Source organism: Eleutherodactylus coqui, chromosome 1, assembly GCF_035609145.1.
Source record: "Eleutherodactylus coqui strain aEleCoq1 chromosome 1, aEleCoq1.hap1, whole genome shotgun sequence".
In the NCBI taxonomy this organism is placed as follows: domain Eukaryota; kingdom Metazoa; phylum Chordata; class Amphibia; order Anura; family Eleutherodactylidae; genus Eleutherodactylus; species Eleutherodactylus coqui.
The window spans coordinates 197,593,316-197,612,156 of NC_089837.1; the positions used below are offsets into that span (position 1 = coordinate 197,593,316).

At 45.0% G+C, this 18,841-nt stretch overlaps 1 protein-coding gene across 2 annotated transcripts in view; it reads right to left on the reverse strand.

Annotated features, from left to right (window-relative positions):
• RNGTT (RNA guanylyltransferase and 5'-phosphatase) overlaps positions 1-18,841 on the reverse strand; it is a 347,964-nt gene that overhangs the window by 311,754 nt on the left and 17,369 nt on the right. Inside the window, exon 1 of one of the 2 annotated variants that reach the window (XM_066605244.1) lies at positions 13,469-13,616. The exons of the other annotated variant lie outside the window; for it this stretch is intronic. Coding sequence (XP_066461341.1) covers positions 13,469-13,601 — 133 coding nt within the window. The 5' untranslated portion in view covers positions 13,602-13,616. Of the gene's footprint in view, positions 1-13,468; positions 13,617-18,841 lie in introns of those variants that run through there. 2 annotated transcript variants of the gene reach the window in all.

The window sequence follows — 18,841 nt, forward strand, 5'->3', positions numbered from 1 at the left end:
TGTAACGCATGATCAAAAGCGTTTTTCAATGCACTCCGTCAGGACAATGGGTGAGGTGCATTAAAGAGGGCTATATAAGAGCGTTAGAAACTCTGCGTTCGAACGCTATTCTGCGAAGCCCCATTGAAATCAATGGAGGCGGTTTACAGCATTTAGCGTGGAGCTTGAAACGCTGTGGTAAACGCTGTAAAAAGCGTGGTGTGCGAGAGTGGCCTCACAGTTATATCTACTCTAGGAAATCCTTATTTCTCAAGCTACGTACATCCATGGTACAAATCTTGTCTCTTTTGCCTTTGTGTGAGAGCTGGCAAAATATATCAGCCTCTTAAAAGGGGGTTGTCCGAGTTATGGAAACCCATCACTGGGTCCCCTATGCCTTAAAAAAAACAAAACTGCTGTACTCATTTCTCCGTGCTCCCTCGTTCATCCCCTGTCTGTTTACAGGCAGTGGTGATGAATGTAAACCTGCTGTAGCAGCCAATGACAGCGCTCAGCCATGACCAATGAGAGCTGTCATTGGCTGCGACAGCTTGTTTGTAGACAGGCTCAGCACCGAAAGTGACGTCACAGGGAGAATGGAGCGAGTGACGGAGGATAAAATGCAGGAACGAGAAAAGTGAGCACCTGCGGATTTCTTTTATTCTAAGCATGGTGAGAGAGGTGTCCTTAAATTTGGACAACCCCTCTAAACTCGAAGAGGCTTGAATCGAGTAGATAAAATATATATCATTAACTGTAGAGGTCCTGCAGTGGTTTTTAGACTGAAAATAAACAAGAATGCTTCTATTCCTTGGCAGCAAGATAAGTCTCTTACATTGGTGAGGAACTGACACATGAAGTAAATTTGAAATGGTAGCGTAACTCTTCATTAATACAACAGGTTAACTTTCTGCAAGAAACCTAAAAACCTCTTTAAATAAATACATATACTGTAAATTTGTTTAGGTACTGTCTAATGTAAGATGTTCATTAACATTATCCTGGCTGCTCACCCTCACTCTCTGCAATGGCTCAATTTATCAGCACCCCTGCGGCTCGCTTCTTCCACCTGCCACTCCTTTCATCCATTTTCTCCCAGCAGAGCCCCTTTTTAATTGCCCCACTCCCCTTAGCTTGGCTCCCTGCAGCTCCATTCTTACCCTTCCTCCATCACTCTCCCTTCTGGCAGCAGGGTACAGTAGAGAACTACCCAGCTACCCCAGGAATACCCCAAGGCCACAACTGAACATAGATGGACGGTTTCATCATGTCGAGCAGCTTCAAAGATTCGCCCATAATGTTCCAGTCCATATATGGATTGTTGCATCATTGGGGCACTACTTGTAGCAGCTCGGTATGACTTAAAGGAGATGTCCCGAGGCAGCAAGTGGGTCTATACACTTCTGTATGGCCATAATAATGCACTTTGTAATGTACATTGTGCATTAATTATGAGCCATACAGAAGTTATAAAAAGTTTTATACTTACCTGCTCCGTTGCTGGCGTCCTCGTCTCCATGGTGCCGACTAATTTTCGCCCTCCGATGGCCAAATTAGCCGCGCTTGCGCAGTCCGGGTCTTCTCCTCTTCTCTATGGGGCTCCGTGTAGCTCCGTGTAGCTCCGCCCCGTCACGTGCAGATTCCAGCCAATCAGGAGGCTGGAATCGGCAATGGACCGCACAGAAGCCCTGCGGTCCATGAAGACAGAGGATCCCGGCGGCCATCTTCAGCAGGTGAGTATGAAGACGCCGGACCGCCGGGATTCAGGTAAGCGCTGTGCGGGTGGTTTTTTTAACCCCTGCATCGGGGTTGTCTCGCGCCGAACGGGGGGGGGGGGGTTTAAAAAAAAAAAAACCCGTTTCGGCGCGGGACATCTCCTTTAAGTGTATATGGACAGTCGCATCAATGGGACATCCCTGGGGCAGCCAGCAGTTCTGTACTGTACTCTACTGCTAGAGAGAGGAGAATAGGATGGAGGAAGAGACAGCAGAAAGGGTTAATTGCCCCTTTGGATTGCTTTTTCATTCCCCATTACTCCTTGGATCCATATTCCCAGCTGCTCCTTCCATCCGTTCCTTTTTTCTACCCCTTCCCCATCTTCGGCTCCCTTCCTCATTTGCCTGCTGCTCCATTCTTAGCCCTCCATAATTCCCCTTTCCAGCAGCACAGTATACTGCAGAATTAAGCAACTGCCCCAGGGGTGCTAAAATGACAACTCTCCTGCCTCTCTACATCAGGGATACCACAATGCTGTAACAGCGAAATATGGACAGTTAAATCATTAGAGAATCCCTGAGGCAGCTGAGTATGGCGCAGCTGTCCATATATGAACCAGAAAGACCAAGAGGGACATGAGCATGCAAGGTACTTGAAACGGGGATTGCAGGTGTTGGATACACATAGGTTTGGCAGCGTGGAGGTGCTATATGCTGCCAGATTATTGGTCAGTGGAGTGAATGAACTGGTAGGAATGAGGGAACATGTACAGGTGAAGTGGCTAAAATAGTTAATTAATATAGTGCTGGTGGGTTGAATAGAGATGTGTTACTGGAGGTGCGGGCACCTGGGATAGGGAGCTCTTACTTGTTTTGAGACATGGACAGCAGGATTTTAAAAAATATATATAATACAAAAGTACTCCTTAAAAAACATTAGAATAAAAGGTGAAAAATGTTTGCATCCAGTTTTGATCAGATTTTTTTTTTAATTAATTCCAGCAAAATTTGAGTCGTGCATGGAGGTCAGGGAGAGACAGATATATATCCAGGCATTCTTTACTGGACAAGGCAACCAACTAACATCTGGTACTGTTGTACCTTGTCACCACCGGAAGCTAGGGGTTTGACAGGGCTTGCATGGAGAAACGCCCCTGTCACGCCCCTAGCTCCCAATTGGCTGAATTGTTGAAGGTCCTTAAAAGGTCCTAGCAGCATCTGTAGTGATTTTTGGCTGGGCTGGAGGGTTAGGATTAGAGTTACTTTTCCTGTTAGGCTTACATTATTAGCTCTACATGCTTCCATTTTACAGGTATAACATGGAAGCATGTAGAGCTAATAATGTAAACCTAAACACAAAAACAAACCCTAACCTTCTACGCCAGCCAAAAATCAATACAATGCGATTGCCTTGCGTATCCCCGCTCCCCTGAACTGCCGTGCACATCGAGATCGGCGCCCTACCGCCGGCAACACTGTCGTCATCCCCCCTGCAATGCTGGTGTGGCCAACACTGTGCTGCCCCCATGCTGTAGCGGTGCTCAGCGCAGTGGATGAGGCCGTTCCAACGCTCTCCGCACTTTCAGAGCATGTACAGCAGTGGGTAGGACAGTGTGGCCGCTGCCGGGCTGGCTGATGGGGAGGACAGAGGAGAAAATTCAGCCAATTGGGAGCTAGGGGTGTGACAGGGGGGTTCCTCCATACAAGCCCTGTCAAACCCCTATCTTTCAGTGGTGACAAGGTACAATACTACCCTAACATCCAGCATGCAGTTGGGACTTGCCAAACCTGTTGTCACATCAGGTTGGAATATGCATCCAACCCTTTAAATAAACATTACTGAAAATATTACACCAATTTTAACTAACAGATCAAAGTGAAATCTGTTTGCAACACCGGAAGGACTTAGGGTGCCTACCCACTGGCGATTTTTTTTCCTGCGATGCTAAATTGCGTTTTGCATTTTTTCTGAAGAGCAATTAGCATAGGATGTGTTCTTGTCCATTTGGTGTTTTTTTTCCGTTTCGTTGCAATTTTTCACATAGGAACTGTCAGTTGCATATGTCTCCTTATTTTTCTCTTAATGCACCCATGATTGTCAATGGAAATTACCGAAAAACGCTGCGAAAAAGGCACGAAAAACGGCGCGGAAAACGCTGTGTTTTTCACGCACGAAAATCGGCAACGCCAGTGGGTAGGCGCCCTTAAAAGGAGTTTTTCAGTCTTCAAGAAAGCATTATAATTATATAATGAAAAAGGTATGTAACTTTGTAATATACTTTGTTATGATCCCATACCATATCTCTGCTTGCTTTCAGTGAAGCACACTAATGGAGTAAATTAAAATATTCAGCCTGACTGCTGTTCTGGAAATAGCAGACATGGACAAAAATAAAGAAAAGGCAAGCTCATGAGCAGCCATCATTTATGCCCTGGATCACACAGCATGAAATTAAATGCTAGAGTAATATGACTGTCCTAAATCAACCTGTCACCCGCTAATATTCCTGCGCCGACCGTGGAGTTCTAAAACTAAATTGAGGGCAAATAAGTTTCTTAATTGTGCAATGTGCCAGACCAGGAAGACCGCTGAACCTAAACTGGTTGAGTGACAGAACATTCTTCAGCTGTCAGCATAGTCTGCTTCATAGCTGGGCCTGATATTTCTGTTCTTCATACTCGAACAGACCCTACTGGCAGATTAACCTTTGTGGATCAAGTTCAGTTTTGGAGGCAGTGTGCCGATTATTAGTGTGACGGCTGTAAGTGAATGCTTTATTTTCCAAACCTTGTGAATGATATCTCTATCAGACAAGTCTTCTATGTATTTTTTAATCCCCCCACCTGATAGCCTGTCACACTCTAGATATTATTTTGCTGTCACTTCCACACATGCAGGCCTTCTCTCTTCTGCTCACCAGGCACTATCTTGATCTGTACATTTCTCTCTGCTGTCTCTTTCACTATTTAATTCCATGATGCATCAGCACAGCATCACACGATCAGCTAGAGGCAGTACCATATCTGCCTGCTGGGAGGACTGTGTAAATATCACAACCCTCTATATTCAACTAAGCAAGCTAAAGACTAAAAAGAATAAAATCAGAAAGGATAAATTCTCATTTCCTTCATTAAGATTGTGTACCAGGAGCCTTGAATCATTAAGAGGAACTATGAAAGGATTTTCTGCCCACTACCCGGCTATGAAGAGTCTTCGTAGAACAGTACATGCAGTTTCATCATGTAGGAAGTCCTAGTGGCCGAGATTTTTTTTTTGTCTGTAATTCCTGCAGAAAACATTTACTGGGTGGTCAGAATGAGGACACACGACCCATCTGAGGAGGAGAAAGTCGTCAAGAATCTTCGGATAGAAAGTAATAACTAACAGTGGTAATACTAGCTGATAATACTAGCTGATATATACACAATGGGGGACTAGTTGACTAGTTACATCATGAATAAAAAAATAAATAAACCAGAGTGGCAAGTTGTAAGGTAATTGGAAACTGTGATACAAGTTTGTCACGGTTAAAATTTTAAAAAACCCACAATCAATGGGAGGTGTGTTTTATTAAAAAAAAACCAAAAAAAACAGAACAATAAAAACCCCTTTCGGGTTTGATGCGATCCTAAAGAAAAACAAAAAAACACCATATGAAACTTTGAATTTTCAGGGCACAAAATGGAAATTCTGAAAAAAGATGAAATCTGGGTGGTACAGCTCATTAGTGGCAACCTGTACCTTCTATCTACTGCTCTACACCCTCTTTGTCCTGTGCAGTCGCCGATCTGCCGCTGTGTTTACATGCGTCATAACCACAGTAACAGTTATCTGCAACTGCAAGCATGCATAGAGCTTGTTTACCAGCCAGCGCTGTAGCTCCACCCACAGCTCACAGGTCCTACAACTTCCCAGCACCACCCTCCCTCAGAACCAGAGTGCCAGGCCTGAGCTTCCAGCACTCTGATCTGCACATGAGCGATAGAGTAGATCCGCTCCGCTCCTGTCCTCCGCTCCTGTCCTCCCAACATGCATCGCTCGGAGTATGCTGTGGGCTATGGACAGGTGGAAGCAGCAAATGTGGACAAGATGTCAGAGGAAGTAGCGATATTTTTCAGGCTGAAGATCACGTGACAAATACAAAAAGAAGAAAATAGCTAGACCCTGTAGAGTGAACCTATTACAAAATGACTTATTGTGATGTTGTATATTAAAATTTTTAAATGTTAGTCTGTGCCTGGAATACCCCTTTAATAACAAAATCAGAAGAGGTATTAACCTGGTAACAACAGACAAATGAATGAAAGTCTCTAAGTTTTCCATCTCGAGGTCTAACAGGAAAAGAGTACATGGTGACAAGAGTACACAAGACGGTGACGGTTCAAAATGAAAGTACAGTGTATTTAGTGACTGGTGTGCAATGTGAGTGCCGTTGTACGTTGAACAAAGAGCCACCATATGAAATACATATTCATTTTCACATGGTTGGTAACTCCCAGAGCTTGAAGAACTTTTCGTCTGAATTTTTAAGTCTCTATTGAACTAAAGATCATGTCTCTAGTGTTTGGTAAAAGTGGGGAGTGATGACCAGCTTGTAGCCCTACAAGTCTGTTCTATAGATGCTTTGGCCCTTTCTGCCCAAGTGACCGAAACTGCCCAAATTGAGCGAGCTCTTAACTTGTGTGGAGATTCCATGCCCTGCATATGCTTTAGCAAACTGGATAAAAAACACCATATGTAGAGTAGACTTGGACATCATCTTCCCTTTATTGGGTCCATGGTATTGTGTAAACAAATTTGAATCTATTCTCCAAAACTCTGATGCTTTTAGATAATTTAAGACTGATCTATTGTGTACAGAATGTAATTCCTCTTCTTTAGCATTCTTCGGGTTCAGGAAAAAGGATTGTTAAAATGATATCCTGGTTCATGGCATTCCAAAACTACTTTTGAGTAGAATGAGAGGTCGAGACGTAGGACTATCCCATTATAAAACTTGGTGAAATAAGGTTCTCTTACGGAGAGTGCTTGCATCTCACCAACCCTCCCACCTGTAGATACAGCAACTAGGAAAGCGGTTTCCACAATAAGAACTTGAAGCTAGTTTCTGATAATGGTTCAAACGGAGAATATGTTAAACTTTTCAGTACCAAATATAAAGTTCCAAGATGGAAGTAAATTTGAGATTCTCGAATTAATCCTGTTTGCCACTTTGAGGCATCTTTTGATCCAACGGTGTTCTGCTAGATCTGTATCAAAATAGACACACAGGGCTGTGCCCTTTTTGTAGGCTCTCCTTAAAAAATTATTTTTTCAAACATCTGATTTAGGCCGCTTTCACACGGCTGAGAATATCACGAGACTTGTCTGTTGCGAGATGCACGAATGTGAACTCTATTCTATTGAATTGGGTCATATACATGAGCCTTTTTCACAGTATCACAATATATCCTATATTTGGGCATTCCCTCAAACCGCCTCACCCATTGTTTTCTATGGAGCCAGGAAAAGCATCACGGGGTGTGCAAGGGGCATGCGATGCGAGGTTTCCCATCGAATTGTTCCTTGTTTATCTTTTGTAAAACCTTCAGTAGTAGGGGGAAGTGGTGGAAAAGCAGACGCTAGGCAGAATTTCCACTTGTAGGATAAGGCATCTACTCCCAGCAAATGTTCTCTAGGGTTCGAAGAGCAAAAATGAGGTGTTTTTGTGTTCTCCTGTATAGCAAAGAGATCCACTTCTGAAGGACCCTACTTCTGTATAATCCTCCTGACTACACAGTTATTTAGACACCGCTCTACTGGACGTATTGTTTTTCTGCTCAAGTAATCAGCTTGCACATTTACAGCTCCTTTGAGATGTAGGGCTGTGAGAGAAAGTATATGGAATTCTGCCCAAACAATTATTTTCCTTGACATGTTCTGAAGTTCCCTGTTTTTGGTTGCACCTTGATGCCTGAGGTGAGACACTGTTGTCACATTGTCTGAATAAATTTGTACATGGGAATTATTGATTAAGTGTTCTGAAGCTCATAAAGTTGATAGAACTGTTTTTCTTTCCCAAAAATGTGAAGATCTTTGCATGGACCTATTCCATATCCCCTGGAAATACTGATGGGAAACTATCGCACCCCAGCCTGACTTATTAACATTTATGGTGATTGATATCATTGGCATCAGGGTGCCCAAATTTTCCTTTCCCTGAGTGACCTGGGATCAAATTAGTCTTTATACTGTGAGGTAATATATTTTTGTCTAAAGGCCAAGGCGATCTGTCCCATCTCCTTAAAGGGGTTGTCCCGCGCCGAAACGGGTTTTTTTTTTTTTCAACCCCCCCCCCCCCCCCCCCCGGTCGGCGCGAGACAACCCCGATGCAGGGAGGTAAAGAAAGCTTACCGGAGCGCTTACCTTAATCCCCGCGCTCCGGTGACTTCAATACTTACCGCTGAAGATGGCCGCCGGGATCCTCTGTCTCCGTGGACCGCAGCTCTTCTGTGCGGTCCATTGCCGATTCCAGCCTCCTGATTGGCTGGAATCGGCACGTGACGGGGCGGAGCTACACGGAGCCTGCATTCTGCACGAGCGGCTCCATAGAAGACAGGAGAAGACCCGGACTGCGCAAGCGCGGCTAATTTGGCCATCGGAGGGCGAAAATTAGTCGGCACCATGGAGATGAGGACGCCAGCAACGGAGCAGGTAAGTATAAAACTTTTTATAACTTCTGTATGGCTCATAATTAATGCACAATGTATATTACAAAGTGCATTAATATGGCCATACAGAAGTGTATAGACCCACTTGCTGCCGCGGGACAACCCCTTTAAGAGAAAGGTTTGAAGTGGTCTTCTACAGGCTTGAAACCACGCTACTGCCTGCATGGGTGCAGTTACTTGACCGCAACATCGACATTAGCGGTCTTATTGCAACTTGCCTCTGCTTTTGGAATAGAAATATTTTGTTGCCGAGCTGTCATGCAGAAGAAAGGACATTTGTTTTTGAGAATCCAAACAAAACCCCCTCCAAAAATTTTTTGGACAAGATGGAATTAAGTCAGATTTTTTTGTTACATATTATCCATCCCACTTCTAAAGGTAAAACAGGTTGCCTGTATATGTACAAGTAGAAGTTTTTCGTCTAGGGCTATTAACAACAGATCATCCAGCTAAGGTACAATAATGATATTTTGTTGCCCAAGATATGTGACTAATTTTGACATAAGTTTTGTAAATATTCTTGGTGTTCACAATATTCTGAATGGTAGAGTGGTGAACTGGAAGTGTAGAACTTTTTGGTTTATCACAATCGTGAACCTTAAAGGGGTTGTCCCGCGGCAGCAAGTGGGTCTATACACTTCTGTATGGCCATATTAATGCACTTTGTAATGTACATTGTGCATTAATTATGAGCCATACAGAAGTTATAAAAAGTTTTTCACTTACCTGTTCCGTTGCTGGCGTCCTCGTCTCCATGGTGCCGTCTAATTTTCGCCGTCTAATGGCCAAATTAGACGCGCTTGCGCAGTCCGGGTCTTCTTCTCTTCTCAATGGGGCTCCGTGTAGCTCCGCCCCGTCACGTGCCGATTCCAGCCAATCAGGAGGCTGGAATCGGCAATGGACCGCACAGAAGAGCTGTGGTCCACGGAGGGAGAAGATGCCGGCGGCCATCTTCACCGGTAAGTATAGAAGTCACCGGAGCGCGGGGATTCAGGTAAGCGCTGTGCTGTTTTTTTTTTTTAAGTCCCTGCATCGGGGTTGTCTCGCGCCGAACGGGGAGGGGGGGGGGTGTTTGAAAAAAAAAAAAACCGTTTCGGCGCGGGACAACCCCTTTAAGTATTCCCTGTCATCTGGATGAATTAGATTGTGGTAATAGGCATCCTGCGATGGTTGACCTCGTGAAATTCTTCCCCATGAAAAAAAAGGTACAATTCTTATTGCTTCCATTTCAAACTGATGACACATTACATACCCATACAGGAGTCTTTAATTATAGTTCTGTGTTTTCTGCTTGGCAATTGTACCAGAAAGACGGAAATAATGACCTTTTCCCCTATCCTGAGGAAGAACAGATACAACGTTCATCCAAACTAGCTCCCGAATTTCTGAATTTAGCGTCAGCTGATGTTTTATAGAGACTGTAGAAGAGAACTTCCGATGTAGATGACTGGAGAACACCAAATTATAGCCCTCTTTGATAGTTCTGAAAATCTAGACAGACATTCTGCATGATGTTTTGACACAATTTGTAAAATTCCATCGGCCTTCTGCCAACACTTCTGACATCTTTGTTTCTCTTGTCCCGATTTATTTTGATTGAATAAGATATTCTTTGCTTTTATTTCCTTTGGAATAACTGCAACTCCCCGTTTTCCCTATCCCTTTGTATTCCGGAGGCTGATTCATGTAGGAACGAAAAATGTACGTTTTCTGAATCTTCAGCTCTGGGAGAGACGCATAGCTTAATTTTTGATACAGTATCTCCATACCACACTTTTAGCCATGATACACATCGAACAGTATTTGATAATACAACCAATCTTGCACCAAATGATAGATTCAGCGGATGCATCTGCTAAAAATTTACGCTTTCTGTAGCGGGGGTAGGGATACCAAGAGGTCTTCTCTAGTAGTTCCTGCTTTAGGATGGTTTCCTAATTGAATCAGCCAACTAGACATGGATCTACAGGTTGAGCATATGTTCATCTTTAACATTGAGGAGAATGCTTCCCAAGATTTTCTTAACAGGCTTTTTGCTTTCCTGTCCATAGAATCTTTAAGTTGATGCATCTTCAAAAGGTAGCGTGGTCTCCTTAATGACTTTAGCCACCTGAATAAATTTTAGGCATCTCAGACCAGACTTTTGCCATTTCTTCATCAAAGGAAAATCTCAGATGGAAGAATACTAGCCCACAAAACAAACCTTTTTTGTTTTGTTAATATATTTCCATCAGGCAGGGTTTTTTTTCGTGACACACATTTTAAGTTCCATAAAATGAGTGCTTATGCAAGTCAACATCATGTGAAATACAATTTACTTCAAATGTTTTTGGTGATGATTGACAGGAATACTTTGCTGCTGGGATGTCTCTCTTCATGGTCCAGCAATAGTCAGCCAGCTTACAGGGACTCCACTTGCCATGGTACTTCAGTTTCATCGTAGAAATCTGCTAATGGAAACTCTTGCCATGTTGGTCACCGACAGCTCCAAGATTTTCTTGAAAGAAGTCCAGGTGGGAGTCCAAGAAGTGAAGTTCTAAGGGCATACTGCATCCCACGGCTTGGTGTGATTTCACAAAATCACTCACTAGATCACAATAGTGTTCTGATTTATGATTTCCAAGAATAGAGGAGACATTTTTGAATGACAATCAGGCTGCTTTTTACAATGAATTTAACAGTTCCTGAAACTTTTCATCATCCATCACTGATCTTATTTGTGGCCCTACAAAAAGTTTGCATCACTAACTTTGGGAAATTCAGATTTCAAATGCATAAATGCTGCAGAATTTCTATCAATTGCTTTTACGAATTGTTTCATCCGTCCCAGTTTTATATGCAGTGAACACTTTTTCAGGATACACTAGTATGTAAGAAACTGGTTTCCCACAAGTTCTGCTAATATATCCCCACACCAATTACTTACTGGGCCAGGGTTTGCACCAGGCTCTGTAAATGCAGGGCGAGAGGAGGAACCATCCAACTCACAACGCAGGTCTGAGAAATCTAAAATACCAGGACTGATGTACCAATCCCTCCCAAGAAGGCAGTCCCAGGGAGGATTATCTTCTCATTGGTAAATCCTTGATCCCAGCTCCTTCCTTCAAGGAGAAACAATTCGCTGAATGGACCCCTGAAGTGAATGCAAGATCCAGAAATGCGTCACTGCACACGCATGCCTAAGCAAATGCTTGCCCAGTACACAGAACACAAATTGCAGAGACACTACTTTACCGGGAAGAAGCAGTAGGTCCTAAATCAGAAAATGACAGCAGTAGAGAACGTTCCTTTCTAATCCGGCATAATAAAATTCCAACTGCCATTGCCGTCCATAGACATCTGAACTTAACCTCTCTCTGTGCTCATAGGGACAGGAAGAGGATAGTGTTAGGTTGTGCTGCTGGAGTTGGCTCTTCTACAGGGTTTCAGGAGCAAACCTGCACAGGTGAGAGTTAATTGAGCTGGCTGGGTGTGGTTGTTCAGGTGAGCCAATCCCTTGGGTCTGGGTGTAGATATATACCCTAGCCCCTCTGCAAAGAGGAAGCTGTATTTTTTTCAGTCTTGTCTGCTGTGTGAGTAGTGTCTGGTCAGCTTTCTGTGTGAGTAGTGTCCTGTGCTGCCTGTTTAGTGTCTTGCTAGAGTAGAGACTGTAAGACACGAGGAGGTTTGTCGTGGCCTTGCAGCTTAAGTTCATTGGCCAATGTGCGAACTAATCCCTCGCTTTTATATTCAGCTTTACCATCTGCTTTAGCTTGCGAGGTTGTGTGGTTAGTGAATTTGTGCATTTAATGTGTAAGTTCCGCCTGGTTGCAAGTGTCACCCTTTCAGGGAGAGCAGGACCACCTTTATTGAGGCGATCGCCCAGCTTGTAGGTAGGGTCAAGTCATCTTCCCTGCAGCACAGGGTCAGTTGTCCCTAACCCGTGTCTTGGGGTCACGTTCGTGTGGGCCTGGTGCTTTGTTGCCCACACAAAAGTAACAGACAGGAAGTGGCGCAGGGCTATTTAACCTCTTGTGCGTTTCCTGTCCCTATAACGCCCCTTTTACACAGGACAATTATCATTCCCCCAGAGCGAATGAGCTGGTGACATCACCAGCTCGTTAGTGTTCGGGCAGCACATTTAGACTGCATGATTCTCGTTCAGAATCATGTAGTTCTCGCCCACTTGGTGTTCAGGGTTTCACATTCTTATGAACGACCAGTGTTTAAACTGCCTGGCAAGTGAACGAGCCGGCACGGATTCCTATGCCAGCTGAAACTGAATGGCAAACGAGAAGTGCAAGAATCATATTCAACGTTGGCTGCGTTTAAATTTAACGATCATCCAGTTCCGCTGGTTTGAACGATTTTCTGAACAATAATTCTTTAGTCTAAAGGCCACATACCCTGTTTCCCTGAAAATAAGACATAGCATGATTTTCCCGAATTTTTGAGGATGCAAAATGATTTTTCAGGCTTTTTTGAGAATGCTTGAAATATAAGCCCTACTCCAAAATTAAGCCCTGCTAACAGTTAATTAAAACAGTCAATTTAAATAGTGTCCAGGCAGCTATACATGTAAAAAAGTTAAACCTTTTTGAACAAAAATTAATATAAGACACTGTTATTTTGGGGGAAACTGGGTAATAGGGCTACGTAGTTAACTCCTGTGGTGTCATGGAGGGCGATTTGAGAAACCTCAGTTTTATTAAAAATTCCACAGAAAAATCGTATAACGATGAGCAGTGTTTACATTGGGTATTATTTAAGTTTTCGGACAACATCGGCACAACCTAAGAATATGAGACAACAAACAAACTCATGAATTTGTTGAACATAAGCATAACAAGCCATAAAATTTTAAAGTGTGCTGTGCCCTTGCCAGAAATTTGGGGATTGGTCTATTTTTCTCTGGGGAAAGCACCGTGACATCATAGTTACCTCCATATATTGAAACCATTGAAAAATACAACTCGTGGAGGGAGGAGCTTGCGGATGTCCGGATAAGTCACACGCCGACTGGGCTCCCGCTTTCCCCACCAGAAAACCCCGCAAAACGGCAAGAAAACGGCCACAAAACCTACCTATCCAGCGATGGTGAAGAGGAGAGGCACAAGCAAGGGACCGGAGGCAGCAGAGGACGAAGGAGCGAACATACAGCGTTACTTCAGCGGCCGAGGTCAGCAGACTCCTGCAGCTAAGATGGTGCCAGACCATGTGCACCCGACCCCCTCCAGGACCAGCAGCGGTGGCAGTGGAGAAGAGGAGCAGACAGCCAGAGATAAGGGAACACGTGGGTGCAGAACGAAAGATAAGTGCCACAACTACAACACATGTACACCCAGGGAACGCTCACAGAGTGGTGGGGGTGAGAGCTCCCCTGACCGGACTGTCTCTGATAAGGCTGCAGACAGGAATACAGCACAGGAAGCACACTTCAGTGCACCAACCAGCCCTCATGCCCCACATAGCCTGCCACAGCCACAAGCTACAGGGAGAAAGTTAATAAAGAGCCAGACCCTGCCAACTAAGCACCAGGATAATACATGGACACTAACACAGGAGGAGAGGAGTAGTAGTCCCCAACACAGACACCAGAGGAGAGAGGAGGCGGCAGCAGCAGCAAATACACCAGCCCCTCCCCCATCTTCATATGATTCTTCCTCAGATGAAGAGTGGGATTGGAAAAAGCACTTGCGATCTCTCCCGACAAAAAGGGACTTTCAGCGGCTTGAAGACTCACATAAAGATGCTTTATCCCTTATACAACAGGAACTTAAACATGTAGGGAACCGCTTGAATACGGTGGAAGAGTCCCAGGATAAAGTCCTGACCACACTGGATGCCCATAGCCAAGTTATTAATGCGCAGGCTTTACAAATAGCGGACATTATGTCGCATCTTGATGATCTTGAAAACCGCCATAGGCGTAATAACCTGCGTCTGCGCGGGTTATCGGAGGAAGTGACACCACCCCAACTGGAGGACTGGGCCCGCAATTTTTTTAGCTCCTTGCTACAGCGAGACTCGGAACAACCCGTTGAAATAGACCGCATCCATAGAACCTTAGGACCCAAACCAGATGACCCGAGCAGGCCGCGAGATGTAGTATGCCGTATACATTTCTTCAAAGATAAAGAGGCAATATTAAAAAGCGCAAGAGAAAGGAGAGAGGCATTATAACACAACGGCACTACTATAGCGGTATTTCCGGACTTGGCTAGGCGCACTTTACAACTGCGAAAAGCGGTCCGTCCAATACTCGATGTCCTTAAAACCAACAACATTATGTATAGATGGGGTTATCCCTTCCAACTCACTGCATCCAAAAATGGCAAATCAGCGACTTTTAGGTCACCAGCAGACCTCCCTAAGTTCTTGGGCATACTAGAGCTGCCTATGGTGGCGCTACCAGATTGGCCCCAAATGCCAATATTACCCATCTCGGCGCCAAGAGAAACCTGGCAGGAGGCTGGACCCCGCAGACGTGGGAGAAACCACCAACCAAGCAAAACACAACCAAAGCGCTGAACAAGAACTATGAATGATTCTGTCACTATTATATAGAGACAATCGCCATCTAATCGCAAATATATGCGCATTATTACAGGAGTGAAGAAGCTACATTACCAGCGAGTTAAGGCTGTGGAATGCCGTGCGAAATTACCTAAAACGGACAGCGACCGCGCCAGTGTTGTTTAAAAATGCCGTTAGCATAACCGTTAAAGGGGTTGTCCCGCGCCGAAACGGGTTTTTTTTTTTTTCAACCCCCCCCCCCGGTCGGCGCGAGACAACCCCGATGCAGGGTGGTAAAGGAAGCTTACCGGAGCGCTTACCTTAATCCCCGCGCTCCGGTGACTTCAATACTTACCGCTGAAGATGGCCGCCGGGATCCTCTGTCTTCGTGGACCGCAGCTCTTCTGTGCGGTCCACTGCCGATTCCAGCCTCCTGATTGGCTGGAATCGGCACGTGACGGGGCGGAGCTACACGGAGCCGCTCTCTGGCACGAGCGGCTCCATAGAAGACTGCTGAAGACCCGGACTGCGCAAGCGCAGCTAATTTGGCCATCGGAGGCCAAAAATTAGTCGGCTCCATGGAGACGAGGACGCCAGCAACGGAGCAGGTAAGTAAAAAACTTTTTATAACTTCTGTATGGCTCATAATTAATGCACAATGTATATTACAAAGTGCATTATTATGGCCATACAGAAGTGTATAGACCCACTTGCTGCCTCGGGACAACCCCTTTAAACTTTAAATGTTCGCAGGGGTTACTTGGAGTTATAGATATGACTCACAGTTAGAGTCTATTTACTTGATTACTTTTAGGTCCAACTGGTGGGGGTGGCGGGGAAGAGGCCTGGATAGTCTGGGTACCCTTAACTCCCTCTCCACCGGGTAGACGCCACTAAGTGCCGTCAAGAGCTGACATTAGTCAGTTTCCCACTTTGTGAGATCGGGACACTACACCCCGATCGGCAGAATGCATACCTTCTGTCTCTACAAACCTACACCTATTTCACCCCTTCTATTTCTTTTTCCTTTTCTCTATCTTTTATCTTTCTCAAATTCTCTGATGCCTTACGCCCATGCCCCTGGAACGGCAAGCCCCAATACATATAGGTTATCATCATGACCAGTTTATCCTTTTGCACGTACAATGCCAGAGGTCTGAATTGCCCCGCTAAAAGAGGCCAGATCCTGGCTCATATGCATAAAAAAAGGATACTCATCGCGCTCTTTCAGGAGACACACTACCGAGTGGGCCATATTCCCAAAAGCAACAACAGATATTACAAATCCTGGTATCACAGCCCACATCCCGAGAAAAAGGCCGGTGGTGTATCCATAGCTATACATAAAAACCTCCCGCATAAACTCCTTGACTCTAAAGTAGACAAGGAAGGGAGATATTTATTCTTAAAGATGGATCTGGGATGTCGCATTATAACAGTGGCTAATATTTACTCTCCCAATTCAGGTCAAGCCTCGTATGGACACCGCATACTGGGAGATCTGGCACAGTTCGCCTCAGGCACCAACATAATCCTGGGAGGAGACCTCAATCTCTGCCTGGAACCGGGTCTGGATTCATCCTCGGGTAAGTCCAGCTCATCCCTAGTGGCCCTACGTAGACTGCGGAGAAGAATATCAGAGCTGAGACTCGTTGACCTCTGGAGAACTTTACATCCAGAGGTCAGGGATTACAGCCACCACTCCTCATCACACAATAGTTATGGGAGGCTAGATTATATCTTTGTCTCCCACAGCCTTCTAGACTTAGCCCCACGAAGCTCCATTGGTAATTTTATCTGGACGGACCACGCGCCTGTCTATGGGGCACTCCTGGGGGGGGGGAGACAAGAGGAGGACAGAACACATGGCGACTCAACGACAACCTCCTGGGCGATGCTTTGTGTATAGCTGAAATCAAACGTACCATAGATACCTTCATTGAAGTCCACAAAACGGATACAACATCCCCAACAATACAATGGGAAGCCATGAAATGTGTCTTGAGAGGCATTTTTATATCCCACGGATCTAGGTTGAAGAAAGATAGGACAGGAAAACTAACAGAATTGATAACCAAACTAGAGAAAAAGGAACAAGAAAATAAAACCCAAGCCTCCACATCATTGAACGCGGAGATCTCGCTACTACGCCAACAGATTTTAGGATGCATGGACCAAGCACATTTACACATAAGGGATAGGATAAAGGGTGGCTTTTATGAATATGGCAACAAATGCAGCTCCTGGCTAGCAAGGGCACTAAACCCGCGGGAGAGTCAAACCCACATATTCGCAATAAACTCAAGGGAAAGGGGAAAAGTACATGCCACAAAAGATATTTTAGAGTGTTTTCAGATATACTATAATGAGCTTTACAACATTAAAAACGAGGGGAGCGACACTGGGGGGAGCACCACACCAAACATCGAACAATACCTAAATAGCCACGCACCACCACCAATACCTACAGAGGAGGCCAAGACATTAGAACAAGACATGTCGGAAAAAGAGATTCTGGAGGAAATCCAGAACCTGAAAGTAGGGAGGAGCCCGGGGCCAGATGGCTTTACCCCCAGATTTTATAAGATTTGCGGGGAGAAAGTGGCCCCAATAATGAGCAGAGCTTTCAACACAGTATCGGCAAACCACCCATTCCCACGCCAAGCCTTGCAAGCCACCATTACAGTGCTACCAAAGCCAGGCAGAGATCCTATGTCGTGCAGTAATTACCGCCCAATATCATTGCTAAACGTAGATACAAAATTTTTTGCAAGAACCATAGCCACACGTCTAAGACCAATCACTCCCCAGATCATTCATAGGGACCAGGTAGGATTTGTCCATGGCCGAGAAGCCAGGGACAATACCATCAGAACACTTTCACTGATAGAGCGGGCGAGGGCCACAAACAATCCACTATGCCTTTTATCGGTGGACGCCGAAAAGGCATTCGACCGAGTAAGTTGGGCATTTCTGGAGGCTACACTGCACAAGATAGGATTAGGTGACCGGATAATAAACTGGGTAATGGCCTTGTATAGTAACCCCACGGCACAGGTTCGGGTGAACGGGAAACTCTCCGGGCCAATCAATATTAAAAATGGTACGAGACAGGGATGCCCGCTCTCCCCAACACTGTATGTACTGGTCATGGAGTCATTGGCCAACGCAATTAGAGCAAATAAGGAAGTACAGGGATATACAGTAGCCCGGAACGAACACAAAGTAGCATCCTTTGCGGACGACCTCCTAGTATACATTACAAATCCCAAAAAAGCCATACCTGCCGTCCTAGGAGAATTTGACAGATATAGTCAGGTTAGCAATTTTAAAATCAATCTCCACAAGTCAGATATATTAAATATTACACTACCAACTATGGAGGTCAATCAGTATAGGTCGCAGTTCCCCCTAAACAGGAGAGAGGACCACATCAAGTACCTGGGAGTGATCCTGTCTCCTGACCCGGGAAAACTTTATGAGCTGAATTTTGAACCTATTTGTTCTAAGCTGGTGAGAGACTTTGAGAGATGGAGACCATTAAATCTCTCCTGGTTTGGCAGGATAAATACCATCAAGATGAATGCTCTCCCCAGACTTCTATACCTATTTCAAACGCTGCCCATTCAAATCCCAAGAAACTACTTTATTAAATTGAGAAAGGCGGTAACACGTTTTATCTGGGGGGGCCACAGACCCCGCCTGAGCTACAGACTACTCACTCAACGGAAAGAAAAAGGAGGAGCGGGACTACCTGATTTAACCCTATACTACAGAGCTGCAATCGGCAAGCTGGTTCTGGATCTGGTCCATGGAGAGCCATCTAAACAGTGGGTTGAAATGGAGCAGTACCCAGTACCAGGAAGGATCCGGGGACTTTTTTGGTTAAAGGGAGGTCTGGGGCGACGAGGCGTGGGAGTCTCCCCCTTGATGGCTTCAAT